Source organism: Balaenoptera acutorostrata, chromosome 9 (assembly GCF_949987535.1).
Source record: "Balaenoptera acutorostrata chromosome 9, mBalAcu1.1, whole genome shotgun sequence".
Lineage (NCBI taxonomy): Eukaryota > Metazoa > Chordata > Mammalia > Artiodactyla > Balaenopteridae > Balaenoptera > Balaenoptera acutorostrata.
The window spans coordinates 47,382,003-47,406,750 of NC_080072.1; the positions used below are offsets into that span (position 1 = coordinate 47,382,003).

General features: G+C 36.7%; 1 protein-coding gene across 1 annotated transcript in view; it reads left to right on the forward strand.

Moving 5' to 3' along the window:
- The window catches only part of SBF2 (SET binding factor 2), a 481,484-nt gene that overhangs the window by 404,297 nt on the left and 52,439 nt on the right, over positions 1-24,748 (forward strand). The window contains exons 18-26 of the mRNA XM_057553258.1: positions 3,542-3,712; positions 4,995-5,257; positions 6,885-7,057; positions 7,883-7,956; positions 9,442-9,637; positions 12,726-12,853; positions 14,247-14,422; positions 16,893-17,038; positions 19,055-19,253. Of these exons, the coding sequence (XP_057409241.1) occupies positions 3,542-3,712; positions 4,995-5,257; positions 6,885-7,057; positions 7,883-7,956; positions 9,442-9,637; positions 12,726-12,853; positions 14,247-14,422; positions 16,893-17,038; positions 19,055-19,253 (1,526 nt within the window). The remainder of the gene's footprint in view (positions 1-3,541; positions 3,713-4,994; positions 5,258-6,884; positions 7,058-7,882; positions 7,957-9,441; positions 9,638-12,725; positions 12,854-14,246; positions 14,423-16,892; positions 17,039-19,054; positions 19,254-24,748) is intronic.

A 24,748-nucleotide genomic window follows, 5' to 3' on the forward strand; every position in this document is an offset into this window, starting at 1 on the left:
TTTTTTCTAGATAAGGAAGTCAACGCATTCTTAAACCTCTCATAAAATTGCATGGCAAAATATCACTTGTTTATTTAGGATAAAATCATAAGAGTTATTATGAAATGTAAAGTAAATATTATTGCCAAAATTGAAGAGGAAAAAAAGATGCCATTTGACAACAGTATCACCACCACCCTCAAACCTTCAGTGTGGATTGACTCTCATCTGTGTACAAAATAAAAGGTCATAAAGCTGGCATATGGGCCAATTCGAGAAACCATCTTGGGAGAGTCTTTTTTTCCAAACCAGAAAAGTGATCAGAATCATGAGATAGTTTTATCTACAGGTGCTTATTTTCTTTGTTTACTAAAACTACTATTAACACTATCATAGAACATAATGAATCTGAACCGCTAAGCAATATCATTGCATCTTTCTCTAGATAATTATAGTTTTGTTTTGTGAAATATCTTAGTTTTTGTATCTTACAGAAATGACATAGAATAATGGAAAACCTTGTCTCTTTTCCCTATTCTTCTACCCATCTTGCTGTGTGACCTTGGGCAAATCCATTTTCTTTATGGGGTCTCTCAAATGTACAGTGAGGGCATGCAGTATTCACCTTCCACCCAACTTTCTAGCCCAGTCAGAATGCATGGCTCCATTTTTGCAATTCTTATTTTAAAAAGCCTTATATGGATGGAATCTAGGCAGAATAAGGTGCTACTGCCCTCTGCTGGCCCTAAGAACACACCTACCCACCAGTGCAGTGGCTCTGCCCATCTGAACAGCAAGGAACTCAGTGCCCCTTGCTTGCACTTGAGAAGACATAGCAGAAAACCACAAAGAAAGGAAGCACATTTCATCTTTGGAAAAATAATCATATTTAAAGTATTGGGGAATTAATGATTTCTTATGCATGTATCAGATGCCATCACCATTTGTGACTGACTTGCCACCAAAAAGTGCTTATCCTATAATCCCTTCACCTTGCTGTCGTTCTCACCTAGTAAACAAGCTGTGGGTTCTGACCCTTTGGGCCACTGTCACTGTTACACCATTTTTCTGCCTTGGAACACATTCAGTCCACTTTTGTTCAAAAGATTTAGGGAAGTTTTTACATATTCACTTGTAGTTTGTGAATAAACAGGTAGATAATAACTGGTATGTGCCAAGGAAAGTGAATATGCAGCATCAGTGAGAAAACTGCTGAAAGAGGAAGGCAGGGCTTCATTAGACTCTCAGATTCCTACAGCGCTCTGTCAAGTTGTAATAAGAGATTTATAATTAATTATAACTTTCTGTTTTGTTGATGATCCTAAAAGGACTACATGTGAGAAACTGATAAGGATTTGTTAAGAGCTCAGTTTTTCTGAGCTCATCTATATTAATATAATTTCAGAACTCCAGAATATTAGAGTCTGTTGTTACATTGTGTTTGTAAGAAATGGTGCTGCCTCTAACTATACTCAAGGGAAAGGCAGTTGAGAATTATGCTTTTACCGTGTTTAAATTTTATGTCTTTAAACTCTCTTTCACAATAGGCCTGTGCACTGCCACTGAGGTCATTGTTATTTCTTAGAGTGGTTGGGGCAAAAAAAAAAAAAAAGTTCAACCCACATCCCAAGTGTCCTCAAGCAGAGTATAGAAGAAGTATGTGACTCACAGTATCTGTGGCTCACAGAACCACACACATTTTGTCCTTGATTCCCATAGGTAGAGAGTAGCTGTGTCTTAAATGAGCAGTCTTTGCACAGCTTCCCCTTGGGGATCTCCTGATACTTGCTTCATGGTCAGTTCCAGCTTGTAGCCCCTAAAAGAGTTATGGACGATCATCCCAACAGCAGTGCATAGGCGTATCTTGAAAGGGACTTACATATGGGATGCAGAAGTACACAGACTCTACTAGGCAAAATCACAGCCACCCCACTTCCAACTATATAAGTACTAAATTTCATGGTATACATGGTGCCTATTCCAGTTGTAGGTTTAGTCTGTTCTGAACCAAGAAGGAAATTAGCATGTACTGAGCATATAATTTTTACCAGGAATCTTATACATTTGTTATGCATCCCTAAGAAATGAACCAACTTTTTGCTACATAACTGTTACATATATAACCTTAATAGTGATCTTCAGTGTCCAACATTTTAGAAGAGAATTCGCTTATTAAGTTACTTCAAAATAAAACTTACATTATCAAAAACTTTAGCTCTACTGATAGAAAACAAATTAACTCAATTCTAAAGAATAAAACGGAAGAAAAATTATCTGTCTATTTGAAAGTATTATCAGGTATTTGCTGAGAAATAATGGATTTAAAATTTTTTGAAACATCTTTAACTTTTAGAGGTGAAAGCAACAGCTATGGAAAGGTGACTCAAATCATTTACCGAAGTTTGGCAATTGTAAGTTGTCTGTAAAATTTAAAACGCAGCATTAATTAAAATCATATCAGAAGTTTCAAGGCAGAATATTACTTTGGGAAACAAAATCCTAAAGTAAAGGAAAAAAACAGGTAGTTGTGCTAAACAGTACTTAATTTATTTATGATTCGCTTTCAGTTTCTTTGCAAGATAATTTGCTATAGTAAAAAGAGCAGGGACTTTGGAAACAAACTTTGTGCTTGAAACCTAGTTCCACCACTTATGTAATTGCTCTACGGCCTTGGGCAATCACTTAAACCTTGAATTTCTGTTTTTTCTTCTTTAAATTGGCAATAATAATGTGCATCTTACGAGATTTTTAGTATAAATGAGATGCATAAATATTTATGAAGATCCTCAAGTGACTGCAGAGTTAGTTTTCTTTCCCTCTGTTAATCACAGAGTAGGGTGTACTCTTACTTAGAAGCCCAGCAGGAAGTTCTGGAAAGGAAGGTTTGGTTTGAGATTACCTTCCCACGCCCAGACTTGGTTACCAGAAAATGCCCCAGAAGCCCGGGACAGTCATCTATGGATTATGTGAGCCAGACAGCAGCCTCGGTAGGGAGGTAAATGGCTGGAGTGAGCAGGAGGGAGGGTGCAATTCCTCTTGAGTCCCAAATTCATGATATGCCCTCATTCTGTGTGCAAGGCGAAGCTGTAGGCTCATTCGCATTTCAATTAGTGTCCCCCTAACCCCACCAAAATGTGCTCTACTACCAAGTAGAAGAAATTTTGAATTATCTGGAGTTTTATATTTAGGTTGTCATGAATTTTATTATATGTCCTAATTGTAATAAGAGCTACCAACTCTACAGTGCTTGCTGTATGCACACAGTACAGTGTTTAGGTACTTTTCATATATTCTCTAATTCATATAATTCCTTTGATTTTTAGCTGTGGCTAAAATATCCATTTTAATAGATAAAGTGACAGAGACCCTGAAGGATTTGATAGCAAGCCCAAAGTTGCCAGTTAAAAATATGTAAGTTGCTGATTGCTAAGCTTGTACTGCCATAAGATGTTGTTTAGATTAATCCTTTTATCACATTCATGATTATCTGTGGCCCCTGTAACCTTCTGAACTGTCATGACTCTGTCAGCCCCATGGTGATGTATATTGTGTGTTCTCACAGAAACTGGCCCCTGGAGTCAGCCAGTTTGCTTACACCTGTGTACAGGACCACCCCATTTGGACGAATCAGCAATTTTGGGAGACAACCTTTTACAATGCAGTGCAGGAACAGGTTCGATCCCTGTATCTCTCAGCCAAGGAAGACAATCATGCCCCACATCTGAAGCAAAAGGTAAGATAAAGAAAGGTACTTGTGTGGGGCTGGGGTCCTGGCTTCAAGGAAAGCTTACTCAGGTATTCCCAGGGCCAAAGGAAATCTAGCCACTTCCTACCAGTGTATTTGGCGTTTACTTTAGGAAGCCCTCTGGTGAGCATCTTTCTCCTGTTGATTTCTGACATTTTTTTCCATAATAACTTCTTACTACAGTTCTATAGCACTAGAATTGTTTTATTGTATTTTAATAAATAAGAATTCCCTGGAAACAATTATAGGAAGTTGAACAGAAAGAATAAACCTAAAATACCTAGGCAGATGTCTTTATGCAATTAACTTCTTGAAGAAATGTCAAATTAAAGTCAGTTGACTCTAAAGTAAATGCTCAAGAGTATGCCAGCAATAAATCTAGGTCTTCTTTTAGGAGTATTCTATATGTTTCCATATATTTTTATCACCATAAAATAAATTTAAGGAAACTATCAAGAAAATAGTTTAAAATAAAGAAAATTGGTTTTAATTTGAGAGAGCAGTTTAAATTTTTCTGAAATTTTGAAATGTCATACACTAGCTGTCTGGTCTTGGGCAATTCACTTTACCTTTCTGTGCCTTATTTCTACATTGGTAAAATCAATAGATAAGATTATTGTAAGATTTTAATGTCTAATACAAGTAAAGGACATTGAAGAGTTCCTGGCACATACTAAATAATAACTATTAGAAATTACTGTCCTCATTAATTGAACTTAAAGCAGCACTAAGGGCTGATTATCAGTGTTGATTCACTTGAAGAGTAGGGGGTTTTTTTCAGTTTTTTTAATTTATTTTTTTATTGAAGTATAATTGAAGAGTAATTTTTTTTTTTTTATTTTATTTATTTATTTATGGCTGTGTTGGGTCTTCGTTGCTGCAGACAGGCTTTCTCTAGTTGCGGCGAGTGGGGGCCACTCTCCGTTGCAGCGCACAGGCTTCTCATTTGCGGTGGCTTCTTTTGTTGTGGAGCATGGGCTCTAGGTGCGAGGGCTTCAGTAGTTGCAGCACGTGGGCTCAGCAGTTGTGGAACACAGGCTCTAGGGAGCATGGGCTTCAGTAGTTGCAGCATGCGGGCTCAGTAGTTGTGGCTCACGGGCTCCAGAGCAGAGGCTCAGTAGTTGTGGCACACGGGCTCAGTTGCTCTGCAACATGTGGGATTCTCCCGGACCAGGGATCGAACCCGTGTCCCCTGCATTGGCAGACGGACTCTCAACCACTGCACCACCAGGGAAGTCCCAGATTTGGATATTTTTGCTTTGGTTTTTAGGGTAAACTGCCTGATGACCAATATCAGGAGAAGACAGCAATGGACCTGGCAGCTGAGCAGCTACGCCTTTGGCCTACTCTGAGCAAATCAGCTCAGCAGGAGCTGGTGCAACGTGAGGAAAGTACTGTCTTCAGTCAGGCCATTCACTTTGCAAACCTCATGGTCAATCTGCTAGTTCCACTAGATACAAGTAAAAACAAGCTCCTAAGAACGGCAGCACCAGGAGACTGGGAAAGTGGGAGCAACAGCATTGTCACAAACAGGTACCAAATGTGGACACACAGAGACCCTCCTATTCTTCTTGGCTTAGCACAGAATATAAAGTATTTCGGGTAAATATTGCTATACATATTTCAAAAATTAACCATTTTCCTCATCTTCAGACTTGCTCAGCTTTTCTCTATTAAAAGACTTTCACTACATCCAACTATTGTTAATCACCTCCCATACTCTCTTCTCTTTTATGACCTCTGATTTTTCAAATGTCTCAACCACTACTGATCCAGCCCTTCAGCTACTTTCCACCACAGCAATTTACAGAAAGCACTCTGGAAAATTACTAATGAACTCCTTCTTGTCAAAGTGATTACTTGTTTCTTGGCCCTCCTTTTCCTCAGTTTATCCATTGCATTTGCCTATAATCATGTCCTCAACCATTCCTTGCTCTTAACCCTACTACTTCCCATACCACTGAGAATAAAACCATAAGGCCTAACAGGATCTGGCCCCTGGCTATTGCTCAGACCTTATTTCCTATCACTCTTCTATCAACGACACTGGTATCCCTGTTCAACATTCGAGGCATGATACTGCCTCAGGGCCTTTGTACTTCTTGTTCCTGCAATCTGGAATACTCTTCCTGAAATAGGCATAAGAATCACCCCCTCACTTCATTTAGTTCTCTGCTCTAATGTCACCCACCCAGAGAGGCCTTCCTGACTTCCCTGTCTTAAGTAACACATCCATCACTTGCTCATACCTTTTTTTTCTTTCATGACATTTTCTACAATCTGATTTACATAGTGAGTGGCTAAGGCACCTAAGTTCGTTAATGCTTTGGGATGGTGTGATGGCCAAATTCACTGGTTTGCTTTACTTCTAACACTGATTCAGCTAATGTGGTTGGATTTGGAAGAAAGAGAAGTGAGTAGTTTAGAATTGACAGTGAGTCTTTTCCATGACTAGCAGTCTAAAAGAAGTCATAGGAGGCAGGAGTATTTATTGAATTAAAAAAAAAAAAGCAACACGGGCAGGTATTACACTTTCACATCTGCTCCATTTCAAATGTATTCCCTTCTTTTACATGATTTTTATCACCTACAGACAAATGATGGCTTCAAAGTGACCAAAATGGTTGTGATTCACTGACAGAAAGAAAAATATTGGCAAGAGAAGGGTTCATAGGACAATTTTGTTCTTCCATTTGGAAAAATACACTACTTGCTGAAAAAAGTTCTTTTACTTTGCCTACCAGGGACATGTCCCCCGGTTGCCAAAGGCCAAAGATAGCCATATTACTTTGTCTGGCTCCATGTGGCAATTAATTTGGAAGGACAAGTTTTTTTAGAAGGTTCAAGTATCAGATAAAATTTAAAGTCTCTTTTTGTTTTATTTTCTGTGGTTCGTGAGTTCCTCTTAGAAAAATGACAGAAGGTATTCCTTACAAAAACAAATCTGGATCCAAAGAACAATGCCTGACAATAGCTTCCAAATGTAGGCAAACAGAACATCATGTTTCACCACCATCACTTATAGAGAAGCCATGGAGTTAAGTGAGGTTTCTACTTGAGTTTACATCCCTTTGAGCAAGTTTAAATTGCTATGGAAGATCACTGTGATATAGTAGTCATTTGTTTTACTGACCATGATTTCTTTCCTGGACTTTCTTAGTATTGCAGGAAGTGTAGCTGAGAGCTATGATACAGAAAGTGGGTTTGAAGATTCAGAGAATAATGACATTGCCAATTCTGTTGTGCGTTTTATTACCCGATTTATTGACAAAGTTTGTACAGAGAGTGGAGTTACTCAGGATCACATCAAGAGCCTGCATTGCATGATACCAGGTAATTACTTTGCAGATATTAAAGAACCAGAATATTAGAGAAAGCTGAATAAGAATTATTCTTATGGGTCTGTTTTCTCCAGCATAATACTTGGCTTCCATGCAGTTTAGCCATGCTATTTATTTTTGTTTCAATTAGTTTTTTTCAATAGTTTTAAATTATAGTAAAATATATCATAAAATTTGCCGTTTTAAACTTTTTTAAGTGTAAAATTCAGTGGCATTAATTATATTCACAATGTTGTACAACTGTCACCACCTGTCTATTACCAAAACTTTTTCATCACCCCAAACAGACACTGTACCCATTAAGCAACAGCTCCCCATTCTCCACCCTCTAGCCCCGGTTACCTCTAATCTACTTTCTATCTCTATGAATTTGCCTGTTCTAGATACTGCATATAAGTGAAATCATATAATACTTGTCCTTTTGTGTCTGGTTTATTTCATTGAGCATGTTTTCAAGGTTTATCCAGCAGGTATTGTAACTTCATTTCCTTTTATGACTGAATAATACTCTAATTGTATGGTTATACCACATTTTATTTATCCATTCATCTGTTGATGGACACTTGGATTGTTTTGACCTTCTGGCTGTTGTGAACAGTGCCACTATGAATATTCATGTACAAGTATCTGAGTCTTATTTTCAGTTCTTTTGGGTATATACCTCGGAATGGAATTACTGAGTCATATGGTAATTCTGTGTTTAACTTTTTGAGGAACCACCAAACTATGATTAGTTTTTAATTCTAAAACATCCAGAATTTGTTTTAATTCTGCTTGTTTGGTACTCTTTCATTTTGAATACTCTGATTCATCCCAGGAATTGTAGCTATGCACGTTGAAACCCTAGAAGCAGTGCATCGAGAGAGTAGAAGACTTCCACCTATACAGAAGGTAATTATTCCAGACTACATGCTTTCAGAGTATAAAATTTCTTAAAAATAGCAACAGTAGACAGTTGTGCCCCAGAAAGTACCTTCTCCTAACCTTCTACAGAGACCAGCTCTAGTTTTAATGATACATTAAACTTTGAGAGGAGTTTACATGTAGATCCTCATAAAAAAAGATACTGAAACAGAATAGTGGATCAACAAAGGAGCAATAATAACCTCTTGTTGAGTCTACTTTTATAGGCAAGGCATAAATTATGAACATTCTAACTTCCAAGCCCAAGCCACGGTTTTATGCCCTGCCTATTTCCCCCCAAAAATGACTTAAGGCAATTACCATAAAATCACCAGGTTCCTGAATCTGTATGCATTACAAGCATACATCGCAAACATCTGGGAAGCCTATTAAAAATTGAGAGGCCTGAATCCCAACCCAGCCTCCTGAATAGGAGTACCCTGGGACTTGGCCTGGGACTCTGTACTTTAACAAGCCTCCCAGATGATTATTTTGCAGTTAGTCTGGCACTGGTCTGTGGGACTAGGGTTCAAGACCCTCTTACCTATATAACAGAACTACTAAAACTAAATTCAAAGGAGAAATCAGAAGCCAGATGGAAAGGAGAGATAGTTCTATCAGAAATCTGACACACAGTGATCATTATGGCTTTACATTTAGCTCTGGCTTTACATTTAGCTCTGAGCTTCCTAGAGCCAACAAAAAGAATAGTGCTGATTTATACAGTTTTTATTGCTCAGTAAAAAAAAATCATAAGCGTATTAGGTCTTCAGGAGAGATGGAATTTTTTGTCTAGCACTGAACACTTCAGGGGAGTGTATCATGTGGTTCCTTACTTCCCAAGATGTATAAATGGTCATAGCTTGACCATTTTTTGTGTTAATCTTTATAAAAGGCTAAGAAAGGCTCTTTAAAGATGCATCCATTTTTTAAAAAATATTTGTTTTTTCCATTTTCAAAGTAACAATGCTTTTGTATAAAATTGAAACATTAAAGAAGCACACATTGTACAAAATGAAAGCCCCCCATGGTCCTCCTCACCCTGACCTCTACCCTTAACCATGATAGCACCACCTTTAACAGTTTGGTTCATATTCTAAAAGGGGATCATAATATACACACTGGTTGGTAGCTCTTTTTTTACTTAGCAATGTATTCTGGCATCTTTCTATGTTTACATATATAGATCCATGTCATTCTTTTTAATGGTTGCAAAATGTTCCATTGAATAGGTATCTCAAAAAGTTTAGTAATTTCCAATGATTTTACCGTGAATAAGCAATGCTGAGAAGAATCTTTTTACATTTGGATATAGAAACATCATTTCTGCCTCTTCCCAAATCTGTTTACTCATTTTGGCTACTTGGGAAGTCTGGCTCAAATTTTTTAGATCTGTAACTGCAAAGATAACCTTGGCCTAAGGGTTGGAAATCCCACTAGAGTTGTGTTTAAATTAACTGTCTCTGTTGCTAGCCCAAGATTCTTAGACCTGCTCTACTGCCAGGAGAAGAAATTGTTTGTGAAGGTCTTCGAGTCCTGCTGGATCCTGATGGAAGAGAAGAAGCCACTGGAGGCCTTCTTGGAGGCCCTCAGCTCCTGCCAGCAGAAGGAGCCTTGTTCCTCACCACATACAGAATTCTGTTCAGAGGGACTCCCCATGATCAGCTAGGTATGGCTCATATAATGCCATCAGAACCGGGTTATCTATGTGCTACATGAGGCTTTGATTCCATCTGTGTGCAGTGATTTGCGGGTCAGTTCAGATTCAGAGTAAGCCTTTTTGCCACACAGCTTTTTTTTAGAACTTTTGTCTGTCAAAGCTAATGATAATTTGGATCATAGATTCTTATTTGAAGAACCAAAGGTATCTTCTAGAGAGCAAACCACGGTTCATCCACTGAAACTATAATAATTTCACAAGGCAGCATTTTGTGACTTAGGGATATTCATAGTATCCAGCTACTAACATCCTCTGCTGATTTGCCCCACCTTCTGAGTCCTGCAGTAAACTGTAAGGCTGAGGTTTTCCAGACTCATGATCCCTTTTGTGGAAGGGTGTGCTAAGCATTGCAGGGCTGTACAGCACTAACTAACTAACCCCACTTCTCTCATTCCATTTCAACTAACCCCATTCCTCTCTTAGCAGACCTCTCTTCTATTCAGTAAACTCCCTCAACTTCTATTTTCTACTACGCTCTACAATCTTCTGTATTAGAAAGGAATAGCATACCATATCAAGTCCGAATTATCTTTTTTAAGTCTCTATATAAACTAGTCTCTATATAAACTATTCTGGTTGATAGGAAAAGCATATAAGGTTTTGGGTAAAAATATTGGACTCCAAATCAAGAAGCTCAGGTTTAGATCACTGTTGACCAATCTTGATATCTTAAGTGAGTCCCCTAACCTCTCTGAGTTTCAATTTCCCCTTTTATAAAATTAGGGAATTGGACTTGCTTGGTGATAATGCAGTTGCTCTCAGCCTTGACTGCGTATATGAATTATCTGGGAAGCTTTAAAAAAAAGGTTTTTTTTTTCTGGGCCTAACTCTCAAACAATTGAATTAGAATCTGTAATAGGATTCTAGGAGGGGGAGGACCCAGGCATCTGTGTATTTTTGTTACATACTGAGGATTGAGAAACATTGGGATAAATGGTCACTAGAATTCTTTCCTCATCTGAAATTATTTATTCAATAGCATTTGATGAGTGTGTACTATGTGTTGTGCACTTTGTTAGACAGTGGAATTCAGATGTATAAACTGTATTATCTTCAAAATCTCACAGTTGTATAATCCCTTGCTTAGATAGCATCAAGATGGTTTATTGGTCATAAAGATTGCTTACCACATGAAAAGCAAAAAGCTCGTAAAATTCAATAAATAAAATGAATCAGCAGGAATAGTTGTGCTCTTTTGAAAAAGAGTGAAAAAGACAGCAAAATTTCTCAATCCTCTCCTGTCATGTTACTGTAAATAAATTACATTTGTATTTGTAAGCAAGTGTATTTTTAAAACTAAATATCTAGTACTTAAAGCATTTTTTGTACTAAAACCTTTGTGAACTCAGTGGCCATAAACATATATTTTGGGCATATAAATATATGAGATACTTGGTCATTTAAATTGCTCTAATTTATGTCTTTTATAGAAATCAAAGCCGTATTTAGTGTGAAAGCTTGTATTGGTCTCTTGTTTTTTCCTGACAATTTTTGGGTTAATTTCACATTTTAGGAAAATTATTTTCATCAGAGAAAAGTTTTGTATTTGCCTCTTTTATTTTATTTCTCTTTTTAAGTTAATTTAAATTTTAAAATTTCTCCTTTAATGCCACATAGAAATCTGATCATTTGACATGTGTTATATAAGCATAAGTCATTTAATACATCTTAGAACTTAAATCCTGTGTATGTCTTGATTTTGTTTAGTCTCTGGGTATGAGTCTAATATAAGAATTTTCCAGGTTAGGAATTTAGAAGTTCAGGGACTGAGGAATTCTGATAATAATAAGTAGATTACTTAATATATGGGCTCTTAAGTCAGATAAACCTAGTTCAAATCTCACCCCCTTTGGCTTACTAGCTGAGGGGCCTTGCCCATTGCTACTCCTTTCTGTTACTTGTACCGCTGCCTGAAATGCCCACCCTTTTCCCCTCTCAGATCCAAACCTACATTCTCTTCAATACTCACCTTCTCTCTCACTTCTTCCAGGAATCAGTCTCTAGCCATCTAGCATGCAGAAGTCTTCTCCTCTTCTGAAATATTTAAAGCCATGTTCCCTCAAACCTAGGAGCTAATTGCATGTTGTTGTATTCTGTATTCTGCATGTGACTTTCCTCCCCCATGGGGAACTGTGAGCTCTCCAAGGGAAGCTTCATGTGTGCTACTTCTTTTCTAGATGCTCATCTTCATACCCTCAGGTAGTTGATAAATAATTATTTGTATTTTCCCTTTCTTGCTTTAATATTTAAACTCCTGAAAATCTTGGGCCTAAGCCCAATCATATATCTTCTGAAGGCACATATACATAGTATAGCACCTTTATACAAAAACAAACTTTCACAATCTTTTCTCTTTTGCTTTATTATTACATTAAATATGATAAATGTCTTTTCAGTATTTGAAGATACTTCTTTTCTTCTGTATAAAACCTACCCTTCCTATGAGATACCTTAAACCAGATGATCTTGTGTGGCACATAATAGGCTGGGGAACTAGAATGAAGACTGGCAGGCTGGGACAGTTCCTTCACTCCGGGAAAGGATTGTTTCTCAGGAATGAATTGCCATGCAACAAAATTAATGAATGCGATTCTAGAGTCGTGGCACTTTCTCTCACTGCATTCCTGGACATTGTCCTCTCCAGACACATTACTCTGGCAGAGGCTGGTGAAATGAGCAGCAGAGACTCTAGAAATGAGCTGTTCGGGCTTCCCTGGTGGCGCAGTGGTTAAGAATCCGCCTGCCAATGCAGGGGACACGGGTTCGAGCCCTGGTCTGGGAAGATCCCACATGCCGCGGAGCAACTAAGCCCGTGAGCCACAACTACTGAGCCTGAGCTCTAGAGCCCACGAGCCACAACTACTGAAGCCTGTGCGCCTAGAGCCTGCGCTCCACAACAAGAGAAGCCACCACAATGAGAAGCCCGCGTGCAGCAATGAAGACCCAATGCAGCCAAAAATAAATAAATAGATTTATTTTAAAAAAAGGAATGAGCTGTAAGGTGCTGTTGCTTAGTCTGTACCCTGTCTTCCTATAGTTGGTGAGCAGACAGTTGTGCGAAGTTTTCCCATTGCCTCCATCACCAAGGAGAAGAAGATCGCAATGCAGAACCAGCTACAACAGAACATGCAAGAAGGATTGCAGATCACATCAGCATCTTTTCAGGTATTAAGAAAGGGAGCCATTCATCTGCTGTTTAAAAGTTTTCTACAAATGATGTCATGGCCACTTTCTTTTGATCATATGGTCAGGAGTTAGAGGATGAGGAGAATCAGAGGGTCTGAGAGGGTAATCTTTGATTGAGTCAACTCTTGAATGGTATTGGATTTAATCCTCCATTTCCTGAGCCCTGCGGTCAACTCAGCGTAATAACAGATTATCTGTCGATATTCAGTGATCTTAGAAATTCAGACACACACAGTTGACTCTTATTCTGTGCCAAGTCATACCTCAGTTTGTGTTTGATAAAGCCTTTAGACAGAAAGCATCTCTTGGGATCTATTTCAGAAGGAAGTGCCCTGTGGCTCTTCTGTGGAAGAGGTAGAGCTCTGAGAATTATAGCTAAGTCTAAGGTTCTAACTAAGTAACCCCTGATGAAGCAAAGGTTTTTTCAGGGAGCTCTGAACGTATCAGAACTTGTGAAATTATTGATGCAAAGCAGACACTTGGAAGAGTGATCTTTTCTTAGTTTTCCTTTTTTTATAATTCTCGGTCTGCGACATTGTGCTCTTCTCACTCTTCCTGCCTTGTCTCTGACTTCTCAGATTTGCAGGGGTTCCAGTTCTTGCCTCGTTCCTTCCAGGCAAGAAACCCTCCCTAGTACCTCCATATGCTAATTGTGTGAAATGTAAGTCTGCTGATCTCTAGGTCCAGACCTTCTCTGGTCACCTGAGAGCACTGACCTCCTAGAGATTTCTTCACTATTCCAACTGCCAAAGGACTCTAAACTAGAATGCTGCATGGGTCTACTGGCTAGGATTCTAGTCAAACTGAATTTTTTCTTCCTAGATTTATAGTATCTCTGGGTAGGAAGAGACCTTCTTAGGTCAAATTCCCTATCTAGAACCAACAGTTAATAAATGAGAAGGACATGTTTCCTGCTCCAGCCACTATAAGTTGATTTCCCTATCCCATCATAGAAAAGATAGTCTTGAATTCCCTGGCGGTCCAGTGGTTAGGACTCCGTGCTTTCACTGCCGAGGGCCTGGGTTCATTCCCTGGTCTGGAAACTAAGATCCCACAAGTCATGCAGCTCAACCAAAAAAAAAAAAAAAAAAAAAAAAGAAATGAAAAGAAATTGAGAAAAGATAGTCTTAAAGAAACTCAACTTCAAGATACACGATTTTCCTTGCTAACTAACCATCTATAACAAGTAAACCTTTCTGAGCCTTTTTTATTTTTGAAATTTTAAAATTTTATTGCATGATATCCAAGGTCCCTTCAACTTTGAAACTCTTGCCATTTAGTATTATTATTTTTTTGTTATTTCAGTAATTTGGGGGGAAGCTATCTGGAAATCCTTAATGTTTCTGATATGTGTAATTTCTTTTGTCCCTAGTTGATTAAAGTAGCATTTGATGAAGAAGTGAGTCCAGAAGTGGTAGAGATCTTTAAGAAACAGCTGATGAAGTTTCGTTATCCTCAGTCCATTTTTACCACCTTTGCTTTTGCTGCTGGACAAACTACCCCACAAATAATTTTACCCAAGCAGAAGGAAAAGAACACTTCCTTTCGGTAAGAAGACAGGTTTCTTCATTTCAGCCCTCCCATAGTTGACTGTCAGGCAAAGTGACCTATCTTTCGGGTCAATATGTGACTGTTTTTTTTGTTTGCTGTTTCGTCACACCCATTGAACCAAGCTCAGGAGTTATGGAACAGCAGCATCAATATATGTAACTATCATGTCCATTGCTCATGATGCATTTTTAGAATGTGAAATTCTGTTTTCCCTTTTTCCTGTACTGATCGCTTTCTAACTTCAGTTTTCATTAATATCCAGGCCTAGTAGACAGTTTTGCTCTGGTCTAGAGATGAGAATGTTTATTTTTTCTTTTTCTTTTTTTGTAACTTTTTATTTAGACATAATTTCAAATTTATAGAAAAGTTACAACATAGTACAAAGGATTCCTGTATACCCTTTACCCAGATTCACCAGTTGTTTGTTTTATTCCATTTTCTTTATCATTTTCTCTCTCATATATATATTTTTTCGAAACCATTTGAGTTACATATAAAATGCCCCTTTATCCTTAAATACATCAATATACATTTCCTAAGAACAAAGACATTATCTTATATAACCACAGTACAGTAATCACAACCAGGAAATTTAATTGGCATAAAACTTTTATCTAACCCAGATTCCATATTCAAATTTTGCTTATGAGCCTTTACAGCTACTTTTTTTTTCTGTCTGGTACAGGATCCAGTCCAGGATCAGGCATTGCATTTACTTGTCATACTTCTTTAGTAGGAATCTTTATTTTCTGATGAAAATGTTGAGGAATTCATGTTGAAACTTTTAAATTTCAGTTATTACAAAATAACAATTGCTTTAAAATTCTCTTCAGTTAGTGATAAAATATAAGGCTTAACATTTCAGTCCATTCATCATCAAACACCTGGAATTTGGGCATCTGCTAGTACAAATTACATATTAGGGAGTACTCTGCAGACTTTGGAGAAAAGGCCTTCCTTTTGCCTGAAAGTGGGGTAGGTTGGGAATTATAGGTGATTTGAAGTTGCAGACAGTATGTCATTTCTAAACTGCATAGCTAGCCACTTGTACCGTTGTTACCTGGTAAGCAAAGGAGACCACGCATAGCCAAATATGAGATGCTGAAGAAGTATGAACAGCTTTCTAGGCAATTACAGTGGTGAGCCAAGCATCTTATCTTAGCACTGTGGGGTCAAAGGGGAGCCTATGATATTCATTATCTCAGCCCTCTATGGAAGAAACAAAGCTTTGTATGGTGTTTTATGTTTAGAAACTGTTGGGGTGGGGTTGGTTATATATGTCTATAAAATCAAGCTGATTCTGTCAAGCTACAACAGAGATATAGCAATTTTAAATTTTAAAATATCTTAGAATTGTCTTGCATATATAAAACAAAAGATTTAGCTCTAGCTGTAAAAAATTCAAAAATCCCATTGAGTTTAAGTTACACCTGAAGTGATTCACAATAGGCTTAATTTAGGAAATATCAGTATTCTGTGATTTCTAACAACTATGTAAAACATGCTCATAACCCTCAGATTTACACTTCAGATCACTAAAGACAAGGTCTGGTAAAACTATTTGACAATAAAAGAATCCTTACCACCTTTCATCTAATGACAAGAAAACACAAAAAGAGTTCTGTTCCTTGCAATAAAGAAGAACATAATCAAAAACAATCTTACTTGAAACCTTCATCTCAATATGATTATTCAGGAAATAGGTTCTTTATTTAATTCTTTGGATTGTAGATATCTATACCCAGAATTTCTATCAGCAAGAAAAAGTAAACCATTTAAATAAATAAAGAACTTTTAGGTCCAAATGACTTAAATCCTAGTTTCTCTTTAATTAAAGCTGATTCTCAAAAGGATACTCAAATTTCTGGTTTCTTATTTTTTCTCCTCTCAAACAGGGGAATGATTTTACTCTTTTCTATATCTCAGAAGGCTTCTAGTGTCAGAAGGCAGGACACCACACATACACATTTAAAACACTTAAGAAATAAGTAAAGGTGTTGCCAGTTATAATTGTCAAGATCTTAAAGAAAAGCTTATGAGTTAGTAGAGAGTTTAAATCAGCAGAGAAGGAGGCAGGCTGGCTTTCCACGCAGGAGGACTTCCGCAAGCATAGTCTGTGGGAACTGGTGGGGGCAGTGGCATGGATAACCAGAGTGGGTTAGGGGCATGCTTGACCAAAAAGCTCAAACTGAGGAGTTTAGATGGGGAATGATAAGTAGTTTGTGTCCCACTGTAGGTTCTTGCACTTTTTGCCTAAAACAGTGTCCTGATGACAGCAGTGTTTTATGGGAAATTAGTCTGCTGACATATAAAAAGTGATCTAAAGAAAGAGAGGCTTAATGAAGGTCTGGACAATGCTAGTGGCTGTGGGAATAGAGAAGAAACAAGTTGAGCAACGTAGGTATCAAAAAATATAAGTGGCATCTTCATATTAAATTGACATTCTCTTTGGTTTTATGACTTGTAGCACCTTCTCAAAAACAATTGTGAAAGGTGCCAAAAGGGCAGGGAAAATGACAATTGGGCGGCAGTATTTATTGAAGAGGAGGACAGGGACAATTGTGGAAGAGAGAGTGAACCGTCCTGGATGGAATGAAGAGGATGACATATCTGGTATGTGAGAACTTGTTTTTCCTTCATGAATGAACTTTGTATCTTTCTTCTTACATGAGTAAGAACAAGAGACTAAGACATAGTTGCACTTAAACCTGACTCACAAAAACCTAGATCTATCTAATAAGATGGGAGGCACTTAACCAGCTTCTCAGAACTGGAAAAAAATTTTTTTAATTTTCCCAATATTCCATTGTTCAGATAAGATTTTGTTAAGTTATATTCCTCCTCTACCAAATCCATAGAGCTGATTGGCCACTGTTATGTGGGTCTCATTAAAGGGAGAAAGAAAGAAACCCCACTGCATAGAAAATTTAGGTATAAAGTAGTCCCCCATACCTTATTGTTATGGAATAAGAATAAGGAAATAAGGGCATTAAATATTCAAAGTTGAAGATTTGAGGTTTTGGTAAGAACATTGTGGGTGCTCTTAATCAAAATGGGAGGCCTAAGATGAAGGCATTCTTAGATGATAAGAAAAAAGTGCCTGCTAAATATTTAAAAGAGCAGAATCTGGGAAGCTGAGATAACTCTCAGTCAGGAAAATAAAGGCAGAAAACTAGCAGCAAAAGTTTTCTGTTCCTTAACCTAGTGTCAAGTATGCTTATGGAATTAACACTAGAGAGAATCTGATCTAGTAGAGGGGATGCCATTGTACCCTTTTCTTTCTCAGGCTCTTAGACTCAATCAGTGATTATACAACTGCTACTTTTACTCCTACTAATAACAACAAGAACATTTTAAAGAAAGAAACCTAATCTTTAGAGAGATCACTGGCTAAAGGTCTCCATTTCAGTATGTGTATCTACGGGCTTGCCTCTGGGGGCAGTGAAAAGACCATTTATTGGAACCCTGGCTTCTCACAGTCACATGGAAAGCCATACAAAAACTACTGCTACCCATCACTATTGACTTCTAATTTGAAGATTTTATGGTTTCACAGAACAAAAACTTATTTATGATAGTTATTCCACCAAAATACCAAATTATACAATGCTCTTTGCTCCTCTGAAGATAAGAGGCCAACACAAATAAAACTGATACCTAATGATATATTTGCATTGCGAAGTTCACAAACTAAAGCACAAAGTCTTATATTTATAGAGATAAGCTGGGGTTTTTTTTTTCCTTTTAATGGAAGAGAGCCATATCATTCCCTTTGACTTTAGAACTTTGAGTACATTTCCAAAAACTTTGAAAGCTTAATTTGACTTCTCTCACTTTAAAAATAAACAGGGAAGTAAGTAAAGATAGTTTTTAACATGGAAATTTTTTTTTTTTTTTTTTTAGTTAGAACATGCAGTACCAATTAGGAATGTTGTTTTTTTTAAAATCCTCCCTAAAATACTTCGTTATTGGGTAAATTCTTCCAACATCTAAGATCTTAAAGGACTCTGTAACCTGCGATTGCAAAATTGTGAGGGAGTTTCCCATATATACCACATCCTCTGACAAAATATAACTTCCACCAAATACAACTCCTTCATACCTAAGAAAGGTCATTTCCCACTAGTGAACTTCTGCTTAATCTAAAAATTTCTAATAAAAATGTATGCTCTTTGAAGTTAACTGAAACCTGGAATGATGAGTTTGTGTAGTGATCATGTTAGAGATCAGTTTTACTGACAGGTTAGTCTCTCACAAAGTATGAGTGTTTATTCTATAGAGTCCTAAACAGAAATCACTCCAAGTGGACATTAACAAGCAAGCCTGACTGAAACAGAAAAATATGGGTAATGAATTCAAAATTATATTGTTTTTAGAACTTTTGAGTTAATTTCCCTGACATTTTGAGTTAGTTGAGTTCCTGATATTTTATTTCCTGACTGTTACAGTTTTAATTTATGTTTAAGCATAATGATTCCTCAGAGAAGTTACATGATTTAATTTTGGTATACATAGCACCTCTAGCCCTAATATAAACCTCTCTTGGTTAAGCATCCTCTTCAGAAGGAAGTTTTTAATCCTCTACTTTGAGCTATATCATTTCTTCAAAACCTGTTTCTGCCATCACAGTTTCAGATGATAGTGAACTCCCCACAAGTACCACCCTGAAGGCTTCGGAGAAATCTACAATGGAACAGTTAGTGGAAAAAGCTTGTTTCAGAGACTATCAGCGTTTAGGTTTGGGAACCATAAGTAGCAGCTCTTCTCGCTCAAAACCAGAGTACTTTCGAATCACTGCCTCCAACAGGATGTATTCACTCTGCCGGAGGTAAGTCTGCTGGTGGTGTCCAAAAAGAGACCTTTCCTTCCTTCCATTTGAGTCTTGAATGGGCTATTTGCATCCATAGCACAGAGAGAAAGAGAGATGCTAGAAGACAGGAGCAAGGTGTCCAGGGGTTTGTGCGTTTAAGGGACACTTTTTATGCAGCATGTGCAAGCGTCTCACTGACATTCTCAGAAGTACAGTTATATCACTGAACAGTGCCTATTTTAGATCAGAAAGTGAATGGTAAAAGTTTTTGTCCGCTTTATGAATTTCCCATATTTGCCTTTCTCTTCCCATTTGCCTCTCTTCTAACATGTCTGAGATAGCTTGAGTAAGAAGAGAGTTTGCCCAGGCAGAGAGGAGAGATGAAAATCTGCTATAGGTCAGGGGTCTGCAAACTTTTTCTTTAAAGGGCCAAATAGTACATATTTTCAGTTTTGCAGGGTATATGTTCTCTCATTGCAACTACTCAACTCTGCCACTGAAGCAGCCATAGACGGTACATAAATAAATGGGCAAGGCCAGTTTGGGCCCACAGGCTGTAATTTGCTAACCCAAGTGTAGGTAGGGTTTCCTTATGCTGTCTAATTAGAATTTTTTCAAGAGATATTACTTAAAGAATGTAAATGAACACATTTTCTTTTTTCTGTTCTTTTGTCTATTGCTGTTTTATATATCTGTTAAGCCCTATTCCATGCTTTATATCTTTTAAAACTACATTTCTACCATCCACAAGTTTAATCATTTTCATTTCCAGGTAAATTCTATTCTTTGCATTTACAAATTCCTGGTTTGATTAAATACAATAATGCTGTGAAAGTACTTTGTAAGTTGTAAACCTTGTACATATTTTAGAAAGTTGTCTTAATGTTACTATTAGTTTCAACCCTACTGTTCTCAAAGAACTATAGATATCTCATTTTAAATGACAATTTAAATTTACAAATACCAATGTGAAACTTGAGAAACAAATTGGGAATATAGTGTGAGATTTGGGACAAATAAAATTTTTGCATTAGGTACTGAAAGGCTGTGATTTTGTTGAGTATGCAGTAATTTTCCTGATACTCTATCGTTCTAACTAAATTCTCTTTGTATATAAGTGTAAGCGAAGGTGTAAGGTGTGATGTCCTACTATTTGAGAAGCTTGCTATCAAAATCATACCTGACAGTGAGAAAACAGACATTATTTATCATTTCAATCTGTCAGAAACAAAATAAAATCTTAATAGACCACTTATTAGAACACTTATTATAAAGAACTTATGGTGATATTAAATAACATAAATCCTTCAAGCTATTAGAAGGAAGGAAATGGAATAATAAAAAATAATCCAAAAGAAGGCAAGAAAGGAGAGAAAAGGAAGCATGGAACAGATGGGACAAATAGAAAGCAAAGAGTAAGATGGTAAATTTAAATTCAAATATATCAGTAATTATGTTACTTATAAATTGATAAATGCTCCAATTAAAAGAAAAAGATAATCAGAATTTTTTTAAGCTTTATGCTGCTTTTAAGGGCTTTATCTAATGTACAAGATTACAAAAAGGTTGAAAGTGAACAGAAAACTACAAACATGCAAAGTGAACATGCAAAACTACCTTTAAAAAAACCTATTGTCACTATATAAATATTAAAGTAGATTTTTAAAGTAAAATTTTACTAGCAATAAAAAAGGATGGTTCATAATGACAAAAGTTTCATTTCATGCAGAATTTATTATGAACAAGTGTAGTTTATTACAAGAATACAGAACTGGCTTGACAATTGAAAATTAATCGGCGTAGTTCACCACATTAAAAGAATTATGAAGTGTTTTAAGTTCATTGTATACAGAAAAGCATTTTATAAAGTGTAATATATATTTATGAATTTTTACCAAAAAACCCTAAGCAAATTGGAAATACAGGAGAAGCTCCTTAATCTCGTTAAGTGTCTAAAAAAATCCTACAGCAAAAATTACTTAAGGGTAAACTATTGAAAATTTGTACTCTGAGATCAGGAAAAGAATGCCCACTATCACCACTTCCAGTCAGTGTTGTAGTAGAGGTCTTAGGAAGTACAAAAAGACTAGAAAAATAGATAATAAAAGTCAGAAAGATTGAAAAGAAAGAAATAAAACTGTATTATTCACAGATGATCTGATTATACACATAGAAAATCTGAAGGAATCAACAGATAAACTTGTTATATTAATAAGTGAATTTAATAAGGTCACTGGTACAAGGTCATTATACAAAAATTAGTCATATATGTACCAAAAACAAATAATTAAAATATGAAATTTTAAATGATATTATTTTGGTACTACTGATACTACTTAAAGTCGCACTAAAAAACATTAAATACTTAGGAATAAATCTAATACAAGATGTGTAAGACCTCTACATGGAACAGTCAAAACATTAAGGATCATTAAAGATACAAATAAATAGATATTTAATGTTCTTGGACTAGAATATTCAATACTCTAAAACTGTGATTTCTCCAGACATTGATCTATAGATTCAATGCAGTCCCAATCAAAATCTCAGCAAAATGTTTACAGAAATTGAAAAGATGATTCTAAGAGGTACACTAAAATGCAAAAGGCTAGAAGTAGTCAGGATAGTCTTATAGAATAACACTGCAGGATATCAAGACTTTTTATAAAGCTACAGTAATTAAGGCAGTATGGGATGTACACAGGAATAGACAAACAGACCACTGGAGCAAAATAGGGAATATAGAAATATCTCAACATATAAGAACACTGGGTTTAAGATAAAGATAGCACTCAAGAGCAGTGGATAAAAGATGTTTTTTTCAATATATGGTGCTGGATATCCATACAAGAAAAAAATTAATTTTGACCTCTACCTTACACTGCATAGACAAAAATCAATTCCCATTGATCTGTAGATCTACCCGTAAAAGGTTAAAATAATTAAAAGCTTCCAGAAGACAGGAGAATATCTTCATGACCTTGAAGTAGGGAAAGATTTAAGACAGGAAAAACACTATCCAGAAAGTAAAAAATTAATAAATTAAGAAGTCTTATATATCAGAAGACATCATTAAGAGAGTAAAAAGGCAATAACTAATGACAGAGGATATCCTCTTTTGTGAGGATATCCTGGTGGGCAATAAATATCTGAAAAGATGCTTGTATGGCTGTTAGCATAACTGATGCCATCTTGGGCCCTTACAGTTTCTCCTGTCTTTCGCTGATCCTGCCAAGCACGGTACTATTCAGTGAATCACTTCTCTGTCATCAAGAACTTTGTAGTTAATAGATATTGTTTAATGATCATTAGGACCAGGTAGCCTTTATGCTGTTAGTCCCCAAACAATGATGAAAACCTTCCCTTAAGTATTCCCAGTACCCATGAGACTAGTTACCTATTCATATCTCTTAACTTGAGAATGCACATCCTGTTTCCAAGCACCTACCCCCATACCCTAGGTTAATTATAAAATTGTCCCAGTGGCCCCTCCGTGGCTTGGAGTGCAGTTGAGAATGTTTCCTGATCATTATTTGCCCCATCTAGATCCCACCCTATGAGTTAGTTACCCTGTAATAAACTGATCCATTAATTATATGGAGCTGCCTGTCTGATTTTTTAGTCTCAAGATGCCTTCTCAGTTTGTTGGGTACTTTTGGTTCCCTCCATCCTCCAACAGTGCTCAGCCTATTAGTCTTCAGATAAATACAAATTAAAGTCCCAGTGAGACTACTTTATACCTGCAAAAATGGCTAAAATTTAAAAGACCAACAATACAAAATGCTAGTAAAAATGTTGAGCAAGTAGAACTCTTTATTGCTGGTGTGACTGTAAATTGGTGAAACAGCTTTAGAAAGCTGTCTGGCAGCATCTACTAAACTTCTAGACATGTATTGAACAGTGCACAATCTGTCATGTATCTGTTGGAAATTCTACTCCATCTAGGAATGCATATGTTCTCCCAAAAGACAACTGCAAGAATGTTCATGGCAACATGTTTCTTACATAGTCAAAATCTAGAAACTACTCAAAATCAACAATAGAAGAATAGATAAATAGTATAATCACATAGTGGGATACTATACAGCAATGAAAATGAACAGACTACAGTTATATGCAAAGGCATGGATGGGTCTCATAAACATACTGTTGAGCAAAAGAAGCCAGACACAAAAAAATAAATTCTATTCGTTCCTTTTTTGTTCAAAAAACAGGCAAAACTCATCCATGTTGTTAGCAGTCAGGGATAGTGATAATCTTTGAGGAGGAAGAGGGAGAGATAGTGATTGGGAGGTGACACAAGGGGATGCTGGTTATGGTCCATTTCTTGACCTAGGTGCTAGTGATACAGATTTCTAAAAAGAAATAGAGGGCCCTAAATAATGGAACTGCTTTTCAAGTCTTCATGAATGATTATGTCTACAGCTAGGTCTCTTTATCAGTTTGTGGTATTAGAAAAATACAACCTGTAACTTCCTGAAGCACGGAAGTACTAGGTTTTCAGAATACTTCCAAGGTATCTCTGGTTAAGTATTAATGTCACTGATTTGTGCACGGAAAATGGTTAACATGTTAAATTTCATGTTAGGTATATTTTACCACAATAAAAAAAGTCACACCAAAAAAAGACATGGGATTAGAGGTTAGGAGGTTATTAATATGAAATCTCTTTAGTCTAATATTTCTAAATAAACTAAAGGAAAGGAATGCTCTGAAATCTGCCTGTCTTCTTGTACTTAGTAATCTTTAAAAACAAGGTCTCTTGTCTGTTTTTCATTTTCCCAGCATCATATCCTGTAACTTTATGAGCTAATCTTTTTTTTTAATTATCAACATGTAGTGTTAATAAAATATTTAAACGCACTTGACACTTGAACGAATTGTTTTCATACCAAAGATCATTTGGTTTTGATTTTTAATCCTTTCACCATCTCTGGCAGTCTAAATATTAGTGTACTCTATTCTCTGTTATCATTTCAGCAATCCAATGAGTTGACAGTTTGATTTGTCATTCTCATAAAGTTGACACTAATACATTAATCTTGGGACTTCCCTGGTGGCGCAGTGGTTAAGAATCCGCCTGCCAGTGCAGGAGACAGGGGTTCGATCCCTGGTCCGGGAAGATCCCACGTGCCGCAGAGCAACTTAAGCCCATGAGCCACCACTACTGAAGCCTGTGCGTCTAGAGTCCATGCTCTGCAACAAGAGAAGCCACTGCAATGAGAATCCCGCACACAGCAACGAAGACCCACTGCAGCCATAAATAAATTAATTAATTTTAAAAAATACATTAATCTTGCAATCTTTATTTCAAGTCGTGTATAAGGCAAGGGAAATCATGTTTAACAGAAGCCTTTTTAATAATTCTGTGTAACGTTTTCATTTTCTAAGCTTGTTCCTCAGCAAAAGGCTGCAGTATCACCGAAGGAGGCTTATTAAAAAATAATAATAATAATACAGATTAGTGGATGAGTTAGCTGTCTTCACCATCTAGGCCTTTTCTTCTCAACCCC